Here is a 20,652-nt window from a genome sequence, read left to right on the forward strand (position 1 = left end):
TTATCGGCGATGAATCGACCGATTAACGGTTAGATTTTCTCGTTATATACACCCATAGATATATATGATATATACATACGTATACAGTATATATATATATATATTGTACACCGACGTTGCGCAAAACCGGTCTTTCCTCGATCCTCGCGTTTAAATATAGATGAAGATTCCTCGAGGTTTAATATCGGCACAAATGCACGCGAGCTGTGATGATTCGAAACTGCATAACACACCTACGATTGTGCATGGGTATCGTAAAGCGGTGATGCAGCAGTGATATTATAGCTAGGAATTACAACAGATCGCAGTTTTTTCTACGAACGCAATTGCTTGTAAAGCAAAAAAGAAATTGCATGAAAATTATAGGCGTATATATTATTTCGAAAATAAGTGCAAAGGTCACTGTAACAATATTAACAACAATTTTTCTTCATCCTCTCCTTCCTCTTCTTCAATCATATTCTTCACACTATATATTTTCAATTTTAAACAGTCTATCACACATGTACGAACGCCTTGTAATATACAATGTATATCAAACATGATTGAACAATTAGTTAAATAATTAATTGTCTTTACGATTATACTTCGCTATACGATACGCGGTGAAACACTGTCAATAATTTACATCGATCGATGCACCTGAAGAATAATACGAAATTATATCGTCCGTGTCACATTTTTTTTTACAACATTATAGGTATACAAATACAGAAGATTGTTCGGCTCTTCTTAGATCACTTCTATTTCCCCTCGAGAGTTTAAATGACGAAGGAATTCCTCTATCCCTTAAGATGGCAAAATCCTTCTCCGCGCACGTTTCCTTTCCTCGTTGTTACACGCGGGACTCGACACTCAACACTGTGTTTCAGATTCGCGAGCTCTGCTACCCGACGACCGGGAGAGATTGTGCCAACAAATGCTATGGCATTTACCTCTTATGGCGGGGGAATTTATCGCGTATATTATATACCATGCTTATGCATATACGCATACACATATACACGTATATAAACGTATATATATACATACACATGTCATTGTATGCACGTATGTGCATATATACATATATACACGCATGTGTGTGCGTATATCCTACGGAATACATGAGCACCGTTTCCGCTAGTCGCGTAACTCGCTATACTATACCGGCATATCTATGTACCACACGTGGGTATGCATAACGTATACATATATGCACGTGCGTAGGTATATATTATGTACTATAAAAATGCTTATTTAATGGACGTCTGGGCTTAAGACGGCGCCTCTTGTCCTATCATGTAGGTACTGCAGGTACCTGTAGGTACTGCAGGTATGCACGTTCATTTATTTTATGTATAGTCGATGAATTGTCTCTTTGGTTCTTGTCTTCAACTCGTTCGATGTTTTTTTTACACTATGGTGTATGGTCTTGATTTTCGTTTTTTAAGATTTTTAATAATTGTCACGTGTATTGGAATACGGCTAAAGTTCTGTGACTAATCGATTGCCGGTATTTGTTTGCTTTTTTTTTGTTTGTTTTCTTTTCTTTTGAATTATTATCACGTTGAAAGAAAGAAATAAAATAAAAATAGGCAATTTCTGAAATGTGTACAAAATTTGTCAAAATTGTTCGTAAAGTCTTACTTTTTACTCGAGTTAAGGCATTTTTGAGCAATGTTTTTGATTTAAAATGAACGGATTAAGACTACTCTTATTTTCTCTATCCGATTATTGTATGTATATGTATAATAACTAGAGTTTTCGCAAGCCTGAAGTCGTGATTTGAAATTAGTATTATTATGTTTTTTTTCACGATACTACCAACGATGAAACTGGATTTTCAAACTTGAATGGGACGCGTTGTTCGCACGGTTGAGTGTGATAATTTTTATCGGTCAGGCTTGATATAAAAACTACGGGTGTAACGAAACCTTGAAGAGTAAATGAAAATTGTTTTTTCTTTTTTTTATAAGCAGTCCGAAAGTAGGGAATCGTTGACTTGAGTCAGGCTGCAATATTGCATTTATTTTTCTAATCGTGATTGATCGATAAAAACTTACGATGTATCGTTTAAATGACATCGAATTTCGGATGTTCTCAGATATATTGAGAAAAAGGAATTTCATTTAAAAGCACAATCAATTAAACAAGAAATAATATGTCGAAATTGAATTCGATGAGGTGAGTAATCGGCAGTGTATACTAAAATACATTAAAATAGCGCGAATATACGAGTCATTGAAAAGTTTTATTATACTACGTTGTCTAAGAATGACGGTATATATTCGTTTTCCTAAAATGAGTATAGAGAAATAGAAATAGTGTGAAGGAGGGAGGGAGGGAGAGAGAGAGAGAGAGAGAGAGAGAGAGAGAGAGAGAGAGAGAGAGAGAGAGTAAAAAAAGAACAGAAATGGCGAAACCTGTTCAAAGTTCATCCTGACTATGCATAATGATCAACGAAAATCATAGTGAAATACGGATAATCGAGTATAAAATATTTGATATGAAAAAAATCTCAAGCGATGATACATCGTTCGAAATGTGTAATATGTTCAGAATCCTTTTTTGGTAATCTGAAATTTAGCGCGAATTGCAGGTTACGAGTCACTCGATAATTTTGTCTACGAATTTTTCTGGAAATGGCACAGTATCCTTTTCCTGAAAGATACAGTCGAGAGAGAAAGGAAGAGTGGGAATTATGAAATAAAAAAAAACTTCGAAACCGGTACACTTTTTACAGCTGTGAATGGATATCTGAGTATACGAATTCAAAATTCTCTAAATAAAAAATGTACAAAATTAGTTTACGTGTAATATATGTAAGGAAAAAAAATGATTAATTTATTTATCGACTTGTTCATAATTTTATATCGTTTTTTATTCGGTTTAAGAAGAAACTAATATCCCTACTGAATGGCCTCCTATTTTCACACAGCTTTCTTCTATTTATCCTAAAATTACCTGGCTTCTGTTCTGTGAAGCCTGATTATATAGGAAAATGACAGTTAAAATGTGTATTAGAGAGTAGAGCGTATCGATGAGACGATATCTCGAAGGGTGATCCATTGTTAATAATCTATTACACATGCTATTTTACCGATTAAAATGATCTTACATTTAATTATTTAACTACATTCTACGGAACTTTATAGTTTTGCAAAAAATTCAAAATCCATACTGACTATGGGAGTTATCTGCGGGTACCTTTCTTGCTCTCTCTCTCTCTCTCTCTCTCTCTCTCTTATCTCTGTAACTCTTTTTATTTTCTATGTCTCAAATTTCCCTCTTTCTCAACAATTCCCCATGAAAACCATACATCGTCACATCGTGAAACGTGTAGCCTAGATGAGGAGGATCACAAGAGCTGTGCCTCAACGTTCCAGCGAGCGGTGGTTAAAGCCCTGAATTTAATACGCGTGGAGGTTACACCTGGTGGTCATGATGACCCATATTATCCGTAAACCTAGATCACCACGGTGGGCTGCCTCTCTTAGGCTTCTTTTTCCGTCTTGTGACTAGGTATATATATATAGTATATACCTGGCACATGCCATCACCTTGGCACGAAAAAAGGGCTTCAAAAACCAGAACAAGATGATCGCGATTCAAGTTTATAGTAGATATATGTATATTTTACCGGTACATGATACATCGATACATCGATACATGTACGTAAACGTCCAGGTTTCGAAACGCCTTCAGCGTAATATGCATGGTCGTTATTATATATTTAAATCTGGTAAAAGTATCGAAAATTTTCGTCTCGTATAATCGAACGTTCTTAACGGTTACCTTCGATTTCAAACTTCGCTCATAGCCGAGCCTCATGTGCAGGCTGTGAGATCATTCGCTGGACGGATAATTTTATTTGCTTTTTTATTTCTCTCTCTTTCTCTCTCTCTCTCACTCACTCTCTTGTTCCACCTGCGCCCCTATTGGCGAGACGTTTATACGAGTGTTTGTGGCTTCTCTACGTGTGCAATATGCCTTTGTCCGTAAATTCGTGTCTGTTATAACGTATAGATTAGAAAGGAATGATGGCCCATTCAGCGAATGCCGGCTGGCTCGGAGCGGCGGGAAACGTGCAGCAGGAGATCGGCAAGGTTATGTCAGTTTGTAATTTCAGTAATTTAATCGTAATGTCTCGTTTTTTTAAAATTTTTTTTATCACCATTCTTCTTTTCTTTCTTCTCTGTTTCATTTTTCGAATTACTAAATGAGGGGAAATTAGCCTTGCTTAGGTATATATATATATATATATATATACACACACACGCACACGCGTATTATACGCGGGTATAATCCACCATTTCCGGATTCCAGTTATTGCGCGAACAATTTATTTTATACTAGCTCGTTTATAAACCTTCGAGAATTATATGTATACGTTTTTGCACTATACATATGTAATATGTATGTATGCATATGTAGCTAGTAAGATGCTGTAATTCAACTCACTATAGTGTATACAGTATGTCTGATACGATCGCTATATCATTCATCGTATATAGTATACCGTAATAATATTTTTATCGATAAGAATACACGACCGTTAAATTTCGTTGCGGTATTTTTTTTGAATAAAATAAAAAATTGTGCGGGAAGAGTCGAATTTTTTTTTCAACTCTGTACCGAACGTGTTGATAACCGATTATTATCACATGATCCCGTATTGGGGTCAATCGTTTCATATAAAAATAGATCCAATAACTCTAGAATCGACAGTTCGAAGTTTCAACTTTAACGGTATTTAAAATACCATATATATAACTAAAGCCGCGATCGGTATAGTGCTGAAGACAAGATAATATTAAAACATAATATTACTAGGGGGTGCTATTAATTAAGTGAGGTGTGTGTGTGTGTTTTTTTTTTTATATTTTGTTTAATTCGACCTCCCCCTCCTCCCCCAACCCCTCTCCATTTTGAGCTCACGTAATTAATGGACGCCTCCTTTAAACGGCATCGAATGCGGTTGCAGTCGATTCTTGTCTACCCCTGATGAAAGGTTGTGCTTAAAGACGATTGTTGGAATTTATTCGCGATGTGGAACCGCTCTATATACAATATACATATACATATATATATATTATATATATATATAATTGCAATGTTCAAACTCTACCGCCGGCTGATCGTGAACAGTGATCCAACCACCCACGCATGTCACACACAGCTTTACAAGTTGGTAACTTTAAGACAATAAGCATGTCATTGCACATTGTCAGTTGGTATTACATGTATATACATATATATGTATATACATAGATACATATGTGTTACATATATATTTATTGTAGTATAGAACGGCGAACTTAGAGTGTGGCATTAAGAATAAGTGAGGAAGTGCGCGAGGTTACGCGGGAGTAGATCGGTGCTTCTTAGGTCGCGGTACTTCCGAACTCTCGCTAATACGGTTCGACCGTTTTTTCAACGGATATTTGGCAAACCGGTAGTTTCGCACTCGCGACACTCGGGGACCATCGGCATGAGGTAGGTGAGGTATGAGAATCGCGAGAGGCAAGATGGTGGCTCGGGTTTCAACTGCCGCATTGCTCGTCGGCTCGAACACACAGAGCCAGAGAGAGGAGAGAGAGAGAGACAGACAGAGAGAGAGAAAGAGAGACCAGCTCGATGTCGCTGACGGGCACCAAGACACGAGCGCAAAAGTGATCGTGCATGCTCGACGGTATATGACGTCAACGGCCCACACTCGAGTTCGTACTCTCGTATGGATGATACATCCATCCAACCATCAAACCATTCATCCATTCATCCCTCCTACTTCTCTTATACGTGCCACGACAGATGCCGGGGCCTTTTCAGATGACTATAGCTATCTACATCCTACAACACTCGCCTATACTCCATGACCAATGAGTGCATTTCTAAACACAACGTGATCGCTTTACGCTCACTTTGTTAACCATTAACCGAGACGGTGCATGGTGGTTTAAGTATATAAAGATTGCAAGAAAACGAGCGAATACTGTTACGTTCGATATTTGCGTACCTACATTTCGTTTATCAGCTTCTAATGTCCGCACTCATTTCCAAGTCTATTCACCGTGACACGTGGTCGAATTGCCAATTATGCTTTAGGTTGGCTCGTGCGGAACTCGGACGAATGACACGATGTGACTCATTAGTGTAACGTATTGGGGAATCTTCGTCTCATCATCTTACTCCCACTGTCATTTCTCGCGTGGTTTTATTCAGAGTATTCTCTCATTCATTGGGATCGATTAACACGATCGTTTTATCCAGAAATCCTGTTTCGGTTGTGTCATACGGTACTTTTCACTTTTTTTTTTTACCTCGTAGACGCGTGACCTTTGTGACGACATAGCTTGTATACAGTGAGAAGTAGGTATATATATATATATATATACTGATACATGTATATTCTTAATGTCGGCAGACCATGACCTGGGACAATCCTGAGAGAACGTTCGTGGATTTCGTATCTTATGAATCGGAACGTGTTAAATTCTAGTCTTTTTACGAAGTTGAATGCATTAACGAAGAGTTGATTCACCGGTTTTGGCAATCCAACGGATGTTTAAGGAAATCGCGTACAAGTTGTGTTTTTTGCGATTCGTATATCCGCTGTTACACACTCGTGACTCAAACCAGATATTGGTACTAGGAACTTTTGCACAGTCATCGTATGGCGAAACAGATTAGATTTCGGGAAACCTGTATAGAGAACTGCTTTTTGGACGGGTTATCGTCGAGTCTTGTTCATTTTATTCGTCAAATTCACCTGCTGTTTAGTTTTGTTTTAAAAATCATACAGTCGTTCGTTCATCTCAATGCTGAAAAGTCACCATTTTTCAAGGCGTAGCTTCAGACCGAAGACTGATGAATGATTGTTATTGTGACCTTCCGCTTATGAAGAAGTCTCGTTTTCCTTCGTACGGTAGTCACAGGCGGGAACATGAGAAAAGTTGTCGAGTCACGATGAAGCAGTAGCTGAGTTCTGATCTTCGCATTAACAATCTGCGTTATACCTCTAACTAATATCCTTTTCCAAGAATCATTTGTAACGTTGGAATGACGTTTCTTTATCGTCACGAACTTTCAGAAATTCTTTCGTAACACGTTTCAGACTCGCTTAGAGACGGCAAAAAGGATTATTATTATTGTTTTTTTCTTTCTTTCTTATTTCACCAATCGCAAGTAGTGAGGTTAACAGTAAAAAAGAATGGAAAACAAGAAACACGCAGGTACGAGACATCATAACATGATTTACACAAGTTTATTTTCATCACGTACATCATCGATACTGGCAATAAAAAAATTCTCACAACATACATACATACATAGTATACATACATGCATGCAGATTTCGACAGAAGCATTGAATTGCACGGCATTGAAAATTGCATTGCTTTCGACTATTTCTACATACGACGTCAAACTCGTCCAGCGATGGCGTCATTGTATGTCGTATATCATCAGTTTAAATAATTCAAACGAAATAAATTTACATTCCTTTTTTACATTAGACTTTGAAGTGTTTTTTTTTGACACATTAAGTATATACGGACGAGTTCGTTAATCTAAGTACAACAAGAGAAAAGTATCACGACATCCGGATCAGAAATTTTACCTTATGGTACACCACTCACGATATAAATCACTTTTCGTCGTTGCATCTCATGGAATAATCTCAACGGGTTTGCAGGCAAGCATCTCTTCCTAAGGCACGACAAGGTCGTCCTCTACCACCTCCGTCAACCTCGGAGCATCCAGGGTGTAACAGACCTCAGAAATGTAACAGTACACCGGTTTGGATTGCGTTCGTTTCCTCAAGACAATGTCCGTCGTCGTCGTCGTCGTCGTCGTCGTCGTCGTTGCGTATGGGATGCCGACCACACTCGTCACCAGGATCGAGATAGGTGTTAGTGAAACTTGTTACGCCATCGCCGTCTACTGTCCTCGGTCTAATATGTTGATTACTGGATGAAACGCTGCTGGCTGGCTTGTGCGCGCTTCTACAAGTACATACGTATACACTTCACACGATCAGACGACCACGGAAAGAGGTCCTTACGGTTTGTTAGCGTCGTTCTGTCGTCGCTGATGTTTTTGGCTGAACAATTCGTGCGGTGCATTATGGTTGTTAATTGAAATTTTTACCTTACGCAACATGGATGTATGCGAAACACTGAAGGTGCTTAGAAAGACCCGTTGTATACCTCGAAAACGTGGGGATGCAAAACTCCTATACCGTTCAAGCGATCAGAGTGAAACTTGGGCAGTTAATGCCTTATTTTGGCGAAAAGTGGAGCGTCTTTTTACTTTTTCAAAATTTTGAAAAAAATTTTACAGATTGGTCGCCACTCACAAAAATTGGCCGAATTTTCACAGTTACACTGAATGGATCGAACTATCCGGTATAATGCCACTCGGCAGTGATGTAACACACATTTTGAGCCCAGTCCCATGAGATTTGATGGTGAAATGACGAAATGGCAGCTGATCTGGTTTTCGATTACGAAGTACACCGGAATCTCATTTTGGCGACATTTGTTACCGACACTACGCGCATGCCGGTAATGTATGCGTGTAATGTCGGTAAAAAATTACCGGCAGGCATGAAAGGTCGGTAACAAATGTCGCCAAAATGAGATTTCCGTGTACTTCGTAATCGAAAACCAGATCAGCTGCCATTTCGTCATTTCACCATCAAATCTCATGGGACTGGGCTCAAAATGTGTGTTTTATCACCGCCGAGTGGCATCATACCGGATAGTTCGATCCATTCAGTGTAACCGTGAAAATTTTGCCAATTTCTGTGAGTGGTAACCAATCTGTACATTTTTTTTTCAAATTTTGAAAAGTAAAAAGACGCTCCACTTTTTGCCAAAATGAGGCATTAATTGCCCAAGTTTCACTCTGATCGCTTGAGCGGTATAGGAGTTTTCCTTCCCCGCGTTTTCGAAGTGTACGACGCTTCTTTATAAGCACCTTAACGCCACTGTCCAGGAGGCTGGAATGCGCCGCTTTAGTCCTCCTGGATGTCCCTTCAGCGCCAAGAACCGCCTTTGTAGTCTAGTATCGTTTCGGTTTTCCATCACGTATTCCATTATACGAAGTGCGTACGCATTGTAGGTTCGAAGTGCCGTTGGCGTATGTTCGAACGATTTCATTCGATACGTCAATCACGATTCGGTATTCCTGCCGTAACGCGTATGTCGAGGCAGGTTGTATATAGACGCCAGACGCATAAGGTTTTATTGACCCGGGCCTGACTCCACACTATGTGGAAGCTTATCAGAGCCAAGAATTAAATCGGCCGTGTGCATCATCGAGGCTATTTAATAACACAAAATCCGTAGAAATTTTCCTCCCGTCACGTATAAATTCCTTACAATTTTCTCGGACCATATAATAATTACTCATGTCAGATAATAAATCTTATTGACGCTCGTTATTCGATTCGGCTATATTTTAACCTGACTCATCACCTATACATATAAGCCCAGATTATATTAGTAACGGATATAAATTTTTCAACGTGGTGATCAATCGCTCGATCGATCGATCGGTGATCTTGAAATTTTAAGTACTGAGTCATAACCCAACAAACTTTTTATCTCGTCTGAAATACGCCGCCATGACTGAATGTGTGTTACATGCATATCTGTATACCAATCTCTACAGGCTTGCGGTGATTCGATGTGTCGCCTTATTAACTGACATACCTATACCTATATCCGATGTTGCATAAAGAGAGAGAGAAAGAGAGAGCGAGTCAGTCATCCGTTGGCGGGCAGGATGAATTTATATAGTGGCGGGAAGTGCCCTCGTTATCACGCCAGTCAATTGTTTAATCTCAGCTGCTTCTCCCCGCCTCTTAAAACCTCCGGTAGGTACTACATGTATACCGACATACATTATATTCCAGCCACTTACCAACTCGCGTACATATAACCGACATTACACCACGCAAACCTGACTGAATGTAGGTATACGATCAGGTTTCTCCGAGTTCTTCGTCAAAAATACATACATACATGTATGCATGTACCATACGTCAGCAGCTACAGGCACGTGCTTTGCAGCTAATTCTCACTGTCGACATGCCGTAATGAAAATATGCTACTTTACGTAAACTGACGTTTCCGTTCATGAAATATGCGCATATCTTTGTTACAAGTTGAAAAAAAAATTTTTATTCAACCAATTATGACTAAATTATAAGATTTGTCCTGGAATTCGTCTTGTACGTTCACCGAAATTTTTAAATCATTTAAAGTACGTATTGTATCTTTATTCACACGCAATTTATACCGATTAATGAGAGGGACGAACGCTAATTGCGGCACGTGTGTATAAAAAAATAAAAATAAAAAATAAAATAACTTCGGCGACCATATGGTGAGCTTAGTGGAAGTGGCTGGAAGACCTTCTGGGAACAGAGATGGCCCACGATGTTCCTAGAATTTATCTGGCATGCTTTAGGCACACTTTGTATAACAAGCAAATTAACTTCCGCATGAGGGAACCGCCGTCCCAGGGATTAGCTGATTGATGCCTGTTGGCAGACAGGATGCCTCTATAACACGTATTTCCACTCGTGCCGTGCACACCTTGACGCTAAGCAATCCTTTGTGCTCCAATTTACTAGATCGTACAGCAGCTCTATAATCGTTTATTATTATACCGTCGAATGACAATTTTCAATTGTCCTATTGAACAGCGGGAATCTCTGACAACCTGTAATTGCAACGCTGCTATTCCGACTATTGATAATACTGCGGCATAACTTATCTATACACTTGCCAATCCATGCCATTTTTTTTCTATCTTATAATTCACTGTAGATTGTTTTTTCATTCACAGACCATGGCGACACTACATAACGTCGGTTGAATCATTAGAGTTCACATTTTTACCGAAGTGATCCAGACTATTGAAATGGATTTGTGGAAATGGATATTGCTTTTAAGGTACCTCAAGTGGACAACATTTTCTTTTTATCCCAATGCCTTTCAGTCACTGCATGATTGACTGATATTATGTACAATAAATCATCAAACAGACACCATTTACTTTATGTCACAGGTCACGGAATACGACTGTAAGAATAATCACTCACCTCTACACTTGTTCCTCGTGGTTGATGTGCTGTGACTGAAGATTATTAACCTTCTTGTTGGTCTCCGGAGTCTTTTGAGGAGGCACTGGTGGTGGCGATATCCTGATAACCGTTTCTTCGGGCAGCCTTTGGTTATCCCGAGGTTCCACGTGCCTGTGTTCCGGACTGATCCTTATCGGTTCACCGTCGTTCAGCACGAAGCTCGTCTTCTTCGTGATACCGTGATGATGTTCCGGTTTGGTTTTGTGACCGTCGCTCAAACTCGTTTTCCTCGGCAGAGCCCTCGAGTCGCTCGGCTCGTGTGTCCGTTCGGGTGAATCGGGGAATCGCGTGTGTCTGAAAGCACGATAAAAAACGTCGGTTCTCGGCATGTGATTAAAAAATTAAACTCTCCGAAGTACCTCGAATCTATCGTCGATCGAGACGGCGACTTCTTCATGGCACTCGGGTGGCTCTGGCTTTCGAAGATCGATTTTGACACCGATCTTCTCATCCCGTCTCCCGTTCCCCTAGCGTCACACTTCCTGGAGTCCTGGAGGACGGCCCTAGAGCCTTCCCTCTGCATCTTCCGGTCCTCCTTAGCCGGTATACTGCATTTACGGTTTTTCCTCAAGCACGCATTTATGTCCTCGAGTACTCTGTTGTAGTCCTGCTGGTTTTTCAGGTCTTCAACGGTATAGCTGGACGAACTGAAGCTGGCGTTTCTCCGCAGGTCCTCAGGATCCATGAACTGGAGGACAGACTCGAATGAAATCTTCATCGAATGAAGAAGAGGAGGAAGTAGCTGAAGAAACAACAAATCTTTACTGCCACTCACCTCGTCTTGGGTGTAAAAACTAGCCAATCTCTGATTCCGCTGCGTTATTGGGTCGTAGTCTATGCTATCACGGGGTGGAGAATCGTCAGGACCAGTTACCGTAACTGGAATCGGCGTAGGCGGTGTTGGCGGTATTTGCATTTGCAGACCACCAGTAGAAGACGCCAAACTCGATCCAGAACTGGTGGCCAATGAGCTGCTGGAGTCATCTCTGATCCCTGAGAAGATTCCCGAACTTGCCCGCTCTGAAACGTAAGTTATTCTCTTAAAATTTTAGCGTCATACTTCAAGCCAGACTATCCCATAAGTCGTTGATTCACATGCGTGCAATTGGTCGAACAAACGTTTTTTATTATATTCTTTTGACGGTTGCAGATGCTTAATTTTTACCGATTGATACGGTAATATCATCTCGAGGCACTTGACGCCGACCTCGTCCAGTCGCGTGCCATCACTATGGTTCACTGTGTCACCACAGATTCAATTAAACCAAGTGGATTTCAATTGGGGTTAATTACGTTTTATCCGCTCGTTTTGTCACGCCTAGACAATACTCTAATTAACTCCCATCATTCTAATTACTCCAAGTTTCTTTATCAACTACGACAATCGTAACGCCCAATGACCATTTTTAATCCCTGTCGATTTTTATTTTTCACGACAAATGATTCAACCGATTTAGCTTAAAATTGTCTCAAAGTCATTTAGTGAAGAACGAAATTCACTGGAGAACCAAACGTCTGTTTTGGATGACCAACAAGTGTGATCATTCTCTGGCAAAAATGACTCGAAAATTAATGTTTTCGGTCTTCTTTGCTCGGACGTAAGTCTGGTTGCCTGCAGGCAGGTGCCTGGTGCATTGAACGTTGGAATTGAACGGAGGGAAAAGAAAAGTTGACGATAGATGTCGATTACCATCTTTGGTGCGGTGAAGGGCTCTTAGTTGATCCAGTTGTGCAGCTGAGCACAAGGGTGTGTCGACCTCGTAGGTGTTGTTGAAAAGCGTGTAGTTTACCTCGTACTCGCTGCTTTCTTTTCTGAATGTTATTATGTGCTCAAAGCGATGCCCCCACAGTATTTCCGATGGTAAATACGAGCTTCTCGCCTGCGTTGTCATCCCGGTTGATTCGATGACACCTTAAATGGAAGAGAAATGAGAAAGAAAGTTGAGCAGTTTTGTTTTATTTAAATACGTGGGTAGTAACAGTACTGTTCGTTAATGGGTTTCCAACGGCACACTATTTGTTTGTTTTTGTTTTTTTCTTCTTTTGGAACCAAAATTGGAACGAGATTCCTTTCTGAGCAAATTTTGAGTGAGAATGCGAGTTGATCTATGACACGTAAAATTTTTATGGAAATAAAATTCGTTTTAGTTTTGAATCCAAAAAAGAGTGAGACACTTGAAACCCGTTAATGAACAGCCGAGGTCTTTACTTTACGAACCTTCAAGTATCACTACTATTTCAAATCTTTCCTTCAGCATATCGCTTGCCGAGAGATGGTAAAGCGGCGAACGCGAGTCTATCTTGTGAACAATCGTCGTTGGCCATATGAAGAATATCTTGTCCTCTTCACCGTCGCCACCGACTTTTAATTCCGTTTGAAAAAATGGTAACAGTTCTCCCTCCCGAGTCACCTGAAATATTCCTTGAGGTTACGATAAGTGGTTAATAAAAATGATAAAATGTTCAAATCTTATAAATCGTGTACGTCATATGTTATATCTATAGACGGGTATGTTCGAGGAAATTGTTCGCAATTTGGTTAACTGCGTCGCACGCGTTGTTGGTACTTTTTCATAACATAAAATATGGCTACCACCATCGTCTAGCCGGGGGTAAAAAAATGTAAAAAATTTTTTTCTTTCAAGCGACTCAGTTTAACGCTCTGATTGAAAATTTTCTCCAACAAATCGCAATGCTCTACAACCCACCTTCCGTTTTATGAGCTGAGCTCTGACATGAGCTTCGATTATATGACTCTTCCGCATGTCGCCGACTCGGAACATCAAACAGGGCTGGGAGTCTCGTTGGCAGATAACGGCGTTTCTCGAAAATAATAACGTCTGTGTCCTCTTCTTAGGTCGAGACAGCTTCGCGAAGACGATGCCCACCATAAAGGCTTGGATCATAACACCCGTCATCGACTGTATGCACATCACGAATATCGCTTCAGGACATTCTTCAGTTGTATGCTTTGAGCCGTATCTGAAATCGATACAAGGTAGAAAAATCTTTCATACATAAAGTCTTTCTTTGCCTTGAAAAGAAGCTTGATACTTGGTACAACAATTGAAATGCAGACTATTTGTATGCTAGGCAAAAATGGTAATTCGTCAATTTACCCATCGCAATCTTTATCACAAGGTGACGATCACCATAATAACCCAATATTGAATGTAAAAAGCCTGAACCCCCGTTGAAGTAACCAATTTTCGGTTTTCCCTATACAAAGCTGTTCGTTTTCAGGACCTACCCTATGGTGTGCTGAGTTTCCACTGAGAACAAAAAGCAGCTTGTGAATCCGTGGATGTCATTGACGCACGGTGTAAACGTGACGTTCGGATTTTGGCCGTCGACATGGTCCAGGTCTCCGTGAGTGTAGACGATGAGCCACCATACCAGGGCGAATCCGAGCCATGAGAGTAAGAAGTTCAAGGCAAACACCAAGAGAGTCCACCTCCACTGGGCGTCGACAAGCGTTGTGAAAATGTCCTGAAAGCACAATAAGGATCTCGATAAAAGTGCCAACATCCTCCGTTAATTTGGGTTTACCCACAAACCTGCAGATATCTTCTTCGACGTTTCGCAACGTTCCCTTGGATAACGTTACAGTCTCCGTGTTTGAATACGACTCTTTTTCGCACTCTTCTCGTACTGAATCTGGTCGTCCGATATCTGTCGAGCAAACGATAAAATCTGTAATGAATTATCGGCTTGTTGGTAAAGCGACACCATTGCTATACGTCTACGAATTAGTCGGTTGTAATTATAGACCTGCGTCAGGCGCGAATGATGCAAGTCGTACTTTTTTCCTCTTTATTCAACCCAAAAAACCTGACACCTCACACCGCAGGATGAATAAAAGAACTCATAAGTATATATATATATATATATATATATATATATATATATATATATATATATATATATATATGTGCTTAGTCGATAATCAGTTTTGCTAATTCTTCTCTCTTATCTTCTATCCTCGCATTTCTTCACCAGTGTATAGCAAACGTTTGAGTAAATCAGAAAGGAAATTACTCCAGCTTCGTTACGATAGACTGATGGAAGTATAAACGAGCTTTCCAGGTTGTCGGATCGTTCCAAGCCAGTCTTGATTATTATTTCTCAACCCTAGGTCAGTGCCGCTGGTTCTATAATCTATAAATATTTGAATAGGCTTTCGCTCATTTATACTCAACTTCTTAATCGCGTAAACCTAAGATACCCACAATATGCACCTCAGCGCGTATATCACGTATATATATATATACATACACATAGTATAACATAATGAGCAGTATATATAAATATCATTTGTGAAAACACATTATCATCGTGTTGCAACGCGTGTACGCTTGGCATAAATACGGTACGTTTAAAAGAAGCAAAAAAAACTACGAAAATCCGAAGCGCAGGTATACCAATGGTACGCAATATGGTCTCCGCCATTAAAATTAGCCATCAGACGGCGCTGGGTTCATTGCGCAATCGGTCAAGCTGGTCAACCAGAAATGGGTTGACGACCAGACGACAGGTGCATAGTCGTGTTATACCATGGTTGAATAAATGTCTGTTAGATATAAAAATATCCCAAGCAGCGTAAGACAACGCGTGTCAAGGTGGGTATAATAAAACTAAAAATAACATTTTTCTGTCTGTGAATTGTGCTGAATTTTTTTTTTTTATTTGTATTTCGCTCTTTTTATTCTATTTTCTTTTTTTCACTATTTTTTTTATTTCGTTACTTCTCATCTGGCGCCGAGTGAACCCTTGGCTGAATCGTTCTTATACCGAGGCTAATTTCATCTAACATTTCCGTATTTCAGAAATAGTTTTACTTATACGTACGTACAACCGTTATTATATGTATATGTATGTACGTGTATAGAAATATTTTTATAAATATATGTATGTATAAGACTTTTTCGTCGCCCAAAACCGTGCCAAAATGCACCAAGGTTTGTCTGAGACTGCGGAGACCGTCTCGTCGCGTTTTGTCTCTGAACTTTGGGTATAACCGCGCCCTTGAAACTGTAATAATATACTCGAACCCACGTGAATTCGTTAGGCGTATATACTTGGGCGAAACCGATGAATAGTACGAGAATGTAAAAAATTTTAAATAAATTTGAAAAGACTTGAAGATGTGTTAAAAAATCCCATCTCAACGAAGGTCAAATTATTACTGACGAATGAATTGAGGAAAATGTTGAGCAATTTGGTGCGGTTGATTTTAGCGTGAAACGCGATGGTTAATAAGACGATAAAATATTTGGAAACTAAACACAGCCGGTTATTCTTTCTCTAGATGCATGTAATAATATGAACGTATTTTTGCAAGGCGAACGTGAGGTTTGCGATAATTTTGTTTAACGGGTCGTGCCGAGTGCTTGAAACCGAATTTAACCCACGTTGGTATATGTTATTCCATAACATTTCAGCATTTCGGTCCTGGGTGGTGGACAGAAATGGGGTAGAAAAACACGTGGCGTATCCATGAGAAACTTTTTGGATGTCAAAGATTTTTCACATGGTATTTAACGTCGATCAATGTTGGGATCAAGTTGTTTTCGACGGTCTGAAAGTTATTCATGGGTACGTGGATATGGGTGAACGAATCCCCCATGCTTTGGCGAGATATCTCTCTCCGTGTGTTCTTGTGTTTGCTATAATCATTGTAGGCGAAAAAGAGGAAGAAAAAAAAAAAAAGAAACACGCCTGATCGGTGTTAAAAAAATTTTTCTCTCTCGATCGTGGCGAATTCGGAACGAGGCCCGCGTCGTGTTTTTTCTCAACCGACACACGCACGTCTCTCGTCTTACTCTCTGCTGCTTCTGAGCGATCCCAGCTGCCATCGCGGTGCCATCAGAGTCCAGCTTTAACCGCAACTTCGAATTAGCATCCAGATACACAAACGGACGGAATAAAGCGGGAAAACAAACAGGCGCGAAAAGTGAAGGACAAAGAGACCAAGATTCGAAATATTCAAAAATTTACCGACGATAATTGCCGATGATTCCGTTTCGTTTTTTCATTTCCATTCCGAACTCTTGATCTTTGTGCTTCATCCTCATCTTGGAGAATATTCAAACACGATCGGACGTTTAACCACTTGACGATTGCCAAGATTGTCGAAATTTCAAAGAGTTTCCGAGTACCTATAATTTCCGTGACAACGATCATTGTGCTATTGGGGACGAAAGTACTTTGTTGTGACATCTGGTGGCAAAATAACGCGTTACTCCAAGTCGCTCGTATTTAGTTTTAAAAGATCTCTTTCATTCGATTTTTTGCGGTATACCGATTCCCTGCGAAATAACTAAAGCTTCACAGCTTGCACTGAATTTTCTGTGTTTTCCTCTTTGCGTAATTGACCTGAAACACTTTGCTCACAGCTCAGTTTTCGCCGCCATATTGCTAAGTCACGCCCCCCATTTTCGTTCCTAGATGTCATCCGAAGAGTCGAGGCATTTCGGGCTTCAGACTATTCCACGGCTAATGGGTGAATGTTACTAATTAACAATTCATCATAAATGCTGATTGTCATTAGTGAAAGATAAAATGAGTTTTGGAAACTATCTAATTGAAGAAGAGTCCGCGTTCCCGTCCATTTCGTTAGGCGAAAAATCCGCCGATGCTAATTGGGGTAGTCCAACAGCTGCAAAACCATCGACAATCGATGTCGGATCATTTGGTGCTCTCGGTTTCCGCTAAGTTTATAACGAGAATTTTATCTTTTCAGTATAGTATACACTATAAGGGTACTGTAAGCGAATCGCAGTGTACACAAGTCTATTTTAACCCTTGGTTTGTCAAGACTGAACTACCGGTGTGGTTCCCATGAATTGTTGATCTTGAGCAAAGATGAGAAAAAAAGAATATTTCGGGCTTTGCAGTTGGTTGCATAATTGCATTACAAACGGTGATGGGGTCGAAATTCCGAATTTGAAAATTTCTAAAAGCTCCAAATTCCAATTTTCAAACTTTGACGAAACATAAAAGTTTCGAATGTTTCAAAGCTCGACGCTCCAAGTTCCGAACGAAAAAAGTGCCGAGAAAGAGTAACTCCAAAAAGTAAATTTTTTAAATTCGGTACGAGATGAGGCTTCGCAAGACTATCACCGAACGAAAGCAATTCTGCTCACGCAGTTTTCGCGTGATGAATAAACGCTACATGCATATCAGCCACGCAAACTAATCCGGCACACGAGCGTGATATATTATTAAATCGTGTGTCGGCATCAGCATCACTGTTCCGCGTATATTACCAAAATTATATTTAAGCATCAACTGCATGGTTCGTCAGCACGCGCAACCGTTTCCCGGGATCGCAAATCGGAACGTCGACATCATGCTTGAGAGAGATTCGACCCTGAACATACAGCTCTATACGAAATACCACTCTATGTCTAACTAAGCCCTGCCGGAAGTGGCAGGACCGATTTAGTTGCTGGTGCAATTTCCGCCGCTGTTCTTTCGTCGATTAGAAATACTCGAACCGAACGCGAAAACGTCACCCTGACTTTGAGGTGGACCCCGAACGTTTTCACAGGGAGACTGTCAGCCGAAGAGATGAGAAACCAAACGGAAATAAAATTTGAGGGTACGAATTGACACCCAAGTTGAGGGTTTTGTGCGATTTGTCTTGGCAAACTCTTTCCAATGGCCATTACTCACCGATTGCCAAATCGCACGTGGCGTATGTGGCTATTATTTTTTCAATTGCAATTAACACGTGTGACGAATCGCAGCCTCGAGAGGTGCGATAGGACCGAAGGATGTAAGTTAAGTGCTACTGTGAAAAATATGACATGGTTTATAATCGTCGCAATCGTGTACTTTGTACATCTAGACGCTTTAGACCTATTGCGGAGAAGCTTTGAAAATAACGTTATTTACTGGAAGATACTTGTAAACAATTTACTCTTTGACGGTAGTGTGGATAATTATAGATCAAGAGAGGTTATATATCCTGGGACAAGGCTGCTCGACTGCATGCTGCGTCCGTATAATTCGCTTTTAGATTTGCAAACAGGCGTCTATAATAGATATGCATAAACCTGAAAAATTATGCGCGACGTCGCGTGCAGCGTTATATTAATGCTGATATACTTATTATTCTAGCAAAAAAAAAAAAAAGGAAAAATAACGAGAGGATGAAGAAGATGAAAGAACAGAAATCAGTGGAACGTAACGATGACTGCAAAAGTTATTTCTTGTCGAATAAAAATACGAAGTTGCGTCTATTGCAGATTTTGAAGAATATCGTAAAATTATTGTTTCCTTTATACCGTATCTATTTTTCAATTTTCGATCATGTTGGTCAATGAATTAATTTTTATTTTCTTTTATTTTCTATCTTACAAATATTACAGATTTGAAACACGCGTCTCAACTACATGTCAGGTTGTGTAACTTCGGCTTTCATTCTCTTATTTTCTTCTCGTTATAGTCAAGAGTTTAAAGGCGGTAAAAAACCGTTATAGTCTATCACTAACGTTTGATCTTTGGCTACCTTCAAGTCCCTGAACTCGAGGGTAAAATATTTTAAATAGAAAGACTGAAAAAAGGAAGAAAAAACAAACAGTTTGAAAGTTCAACATCGAGAGAGAGGAAGGTGAAGGTAATTTCGGCGTGTTATGACTTTGATAATTCGTGATGAGCATCGCTGCACACGTGCAGTTTTTACGATCGTTTAAACTTTAACAAAGTATAATAATCTTGTGTACACAGAGGACGTCGTCGTCGAAAGTCAACGGTCTCAAGAAGGATGAACATATATATATATGTACATACATACACTTGTATATTTGGTACGTTTATATGTATACATATACAGTAAGGCTTCCGTTTCTTGACGATAAAATAATTGAAGTTAGTTTGCAAAATATTCTTCGCTCCAGACAAGCCTAGATTATTCTATCTGCTTGCCAGACGATTATCATAATAACTAAATTACAACCCCCTAGAGAGAGGCTCTTGACTTGGGAATTGTAAAATTGACGATTTCTTTTGCCGAGAAAATTATTTAAGTACATGATTTTCTAATTAGGCTGAATTTGGTGACGTTATTATAATGATTCGTGGTTTGGAAAAATGAAATCTGAAATGCAGTGAATTAGAGTAAGGCAAAAGTAAGTCACATTTTCAAAACTTGACCACTTCAAAGTCGCTAAAAAATTGCGTTATAGTGATCCCCCCCTCTCCCATGTTTCGTCATTTTCTAAATGGATACAATCTTGAAAATATTCACGCCGCTTCCGTGCATGAATTAGAAATATGTATATAAGAGGCATAATTTCACGGATGTCGTATTAATGCCGTTCGCATTATGCGTAAATTTGTACAATCTGACTCTGCAAGCGTGGGTGTCTAAGCTTTCATTCGCCTATCCACTCATCCGTCTGTCTGTACGAATTGACGAGAAAAATACGAAGCCGTTTTTGTTTCTCTCACTGATGATTTCTAATTTCTGTTATTCCGTGATGAAATAAAAGAGAATAAATAATAAATCA

The 20,652-nt window shown here is 39.7% G+C and overlaps 1 protein-coding gene and 1 long non-coding RNA gene across 3 annotated transcripts in view; one reads left to right on the forward strand and one right to left on the reverse strand.

The window, feature by feature from the left end:
- LOC124416792 overlaps positions 1 to 20,652 on the forward strand; it is a 63,985-nt gene that overhangs the window by 30,915 nt on the left and 12,418 nt on the right. The window contains exon 3 of the long non-coding RNA XR_006930810.1: positions 11,877 to 12,164. This is a non-coding gene — a long non-coding RNA (uncharacterized LOC124416792). The remainder of the gene's footprint in view (positions 1 to 11,876; positions 12,165 to 20,652) is intronic.
- Positions 1 to 20,652, reverse strand: part of LOC124416780 (ATP-sensitive inward rectifier potassium channel 12-like) — a 49,083-nt gene that overhangs the window by 18,061 nt on the left and 10,370 nt on the right. For both annotated transcript variants that reach the window (XM_046898110.1, XM_046898111.1), the window contains exons 2-9: positions 14,695 to 14,809; positions 14,388 to 14,626; positions 13,846 to 14,119; positions 13,356 to 13,548; positions 12,828 to 13,049; positions 11,913 to 12,157; positions 11,497 to 11,825; positions 11,096 to 11,431 (exon numbers count right to left, since the gene is read on the reverse strand). In XM_046898110.1, the coding sequence (XP_046754066.1) occupies positions 11,098 to 11,431; positions 11,497 to 11,825; positions 11,913 to 12,157; positions 12,828 to 13,049; positions 13,356 to 13,548; positions 13,846 to 14,119; positions 14,388 to 14,626; positions 14,695 to 14,809 (1,951 nt within the window). In that variant the 3' untranslated portion in view covers positions 11,096 to 11,097. The remainder of the gene's footprint in view (positions 1 to 11,095; positions 11,432 to 11,496; positions 11,826 to 11,912; positions 12,158 to 12,827; positions 13,050 to 13,355; positions 13,549 to 13,845; positions 14,120 to 14,387; positions 14,627 to 14,694; positions 14,810 to 20,652) is intronic.

The sequence above is a fragment of the Diprion similis genome, chromosome 3, assembly GCF_021155765.1.
Source record: "Diprion similis isolate iyDipSimi1 chromosome 3, iyDipSimi1.1, whole genome shotgun sequence".
Classification (NCBI taxonomy): domain Eukaryota; kingdom Metazoa; phylum Arthropoda; class Insecta; order Hymenoptera; family Diprionidae; genus Diprion; species Diprion similis.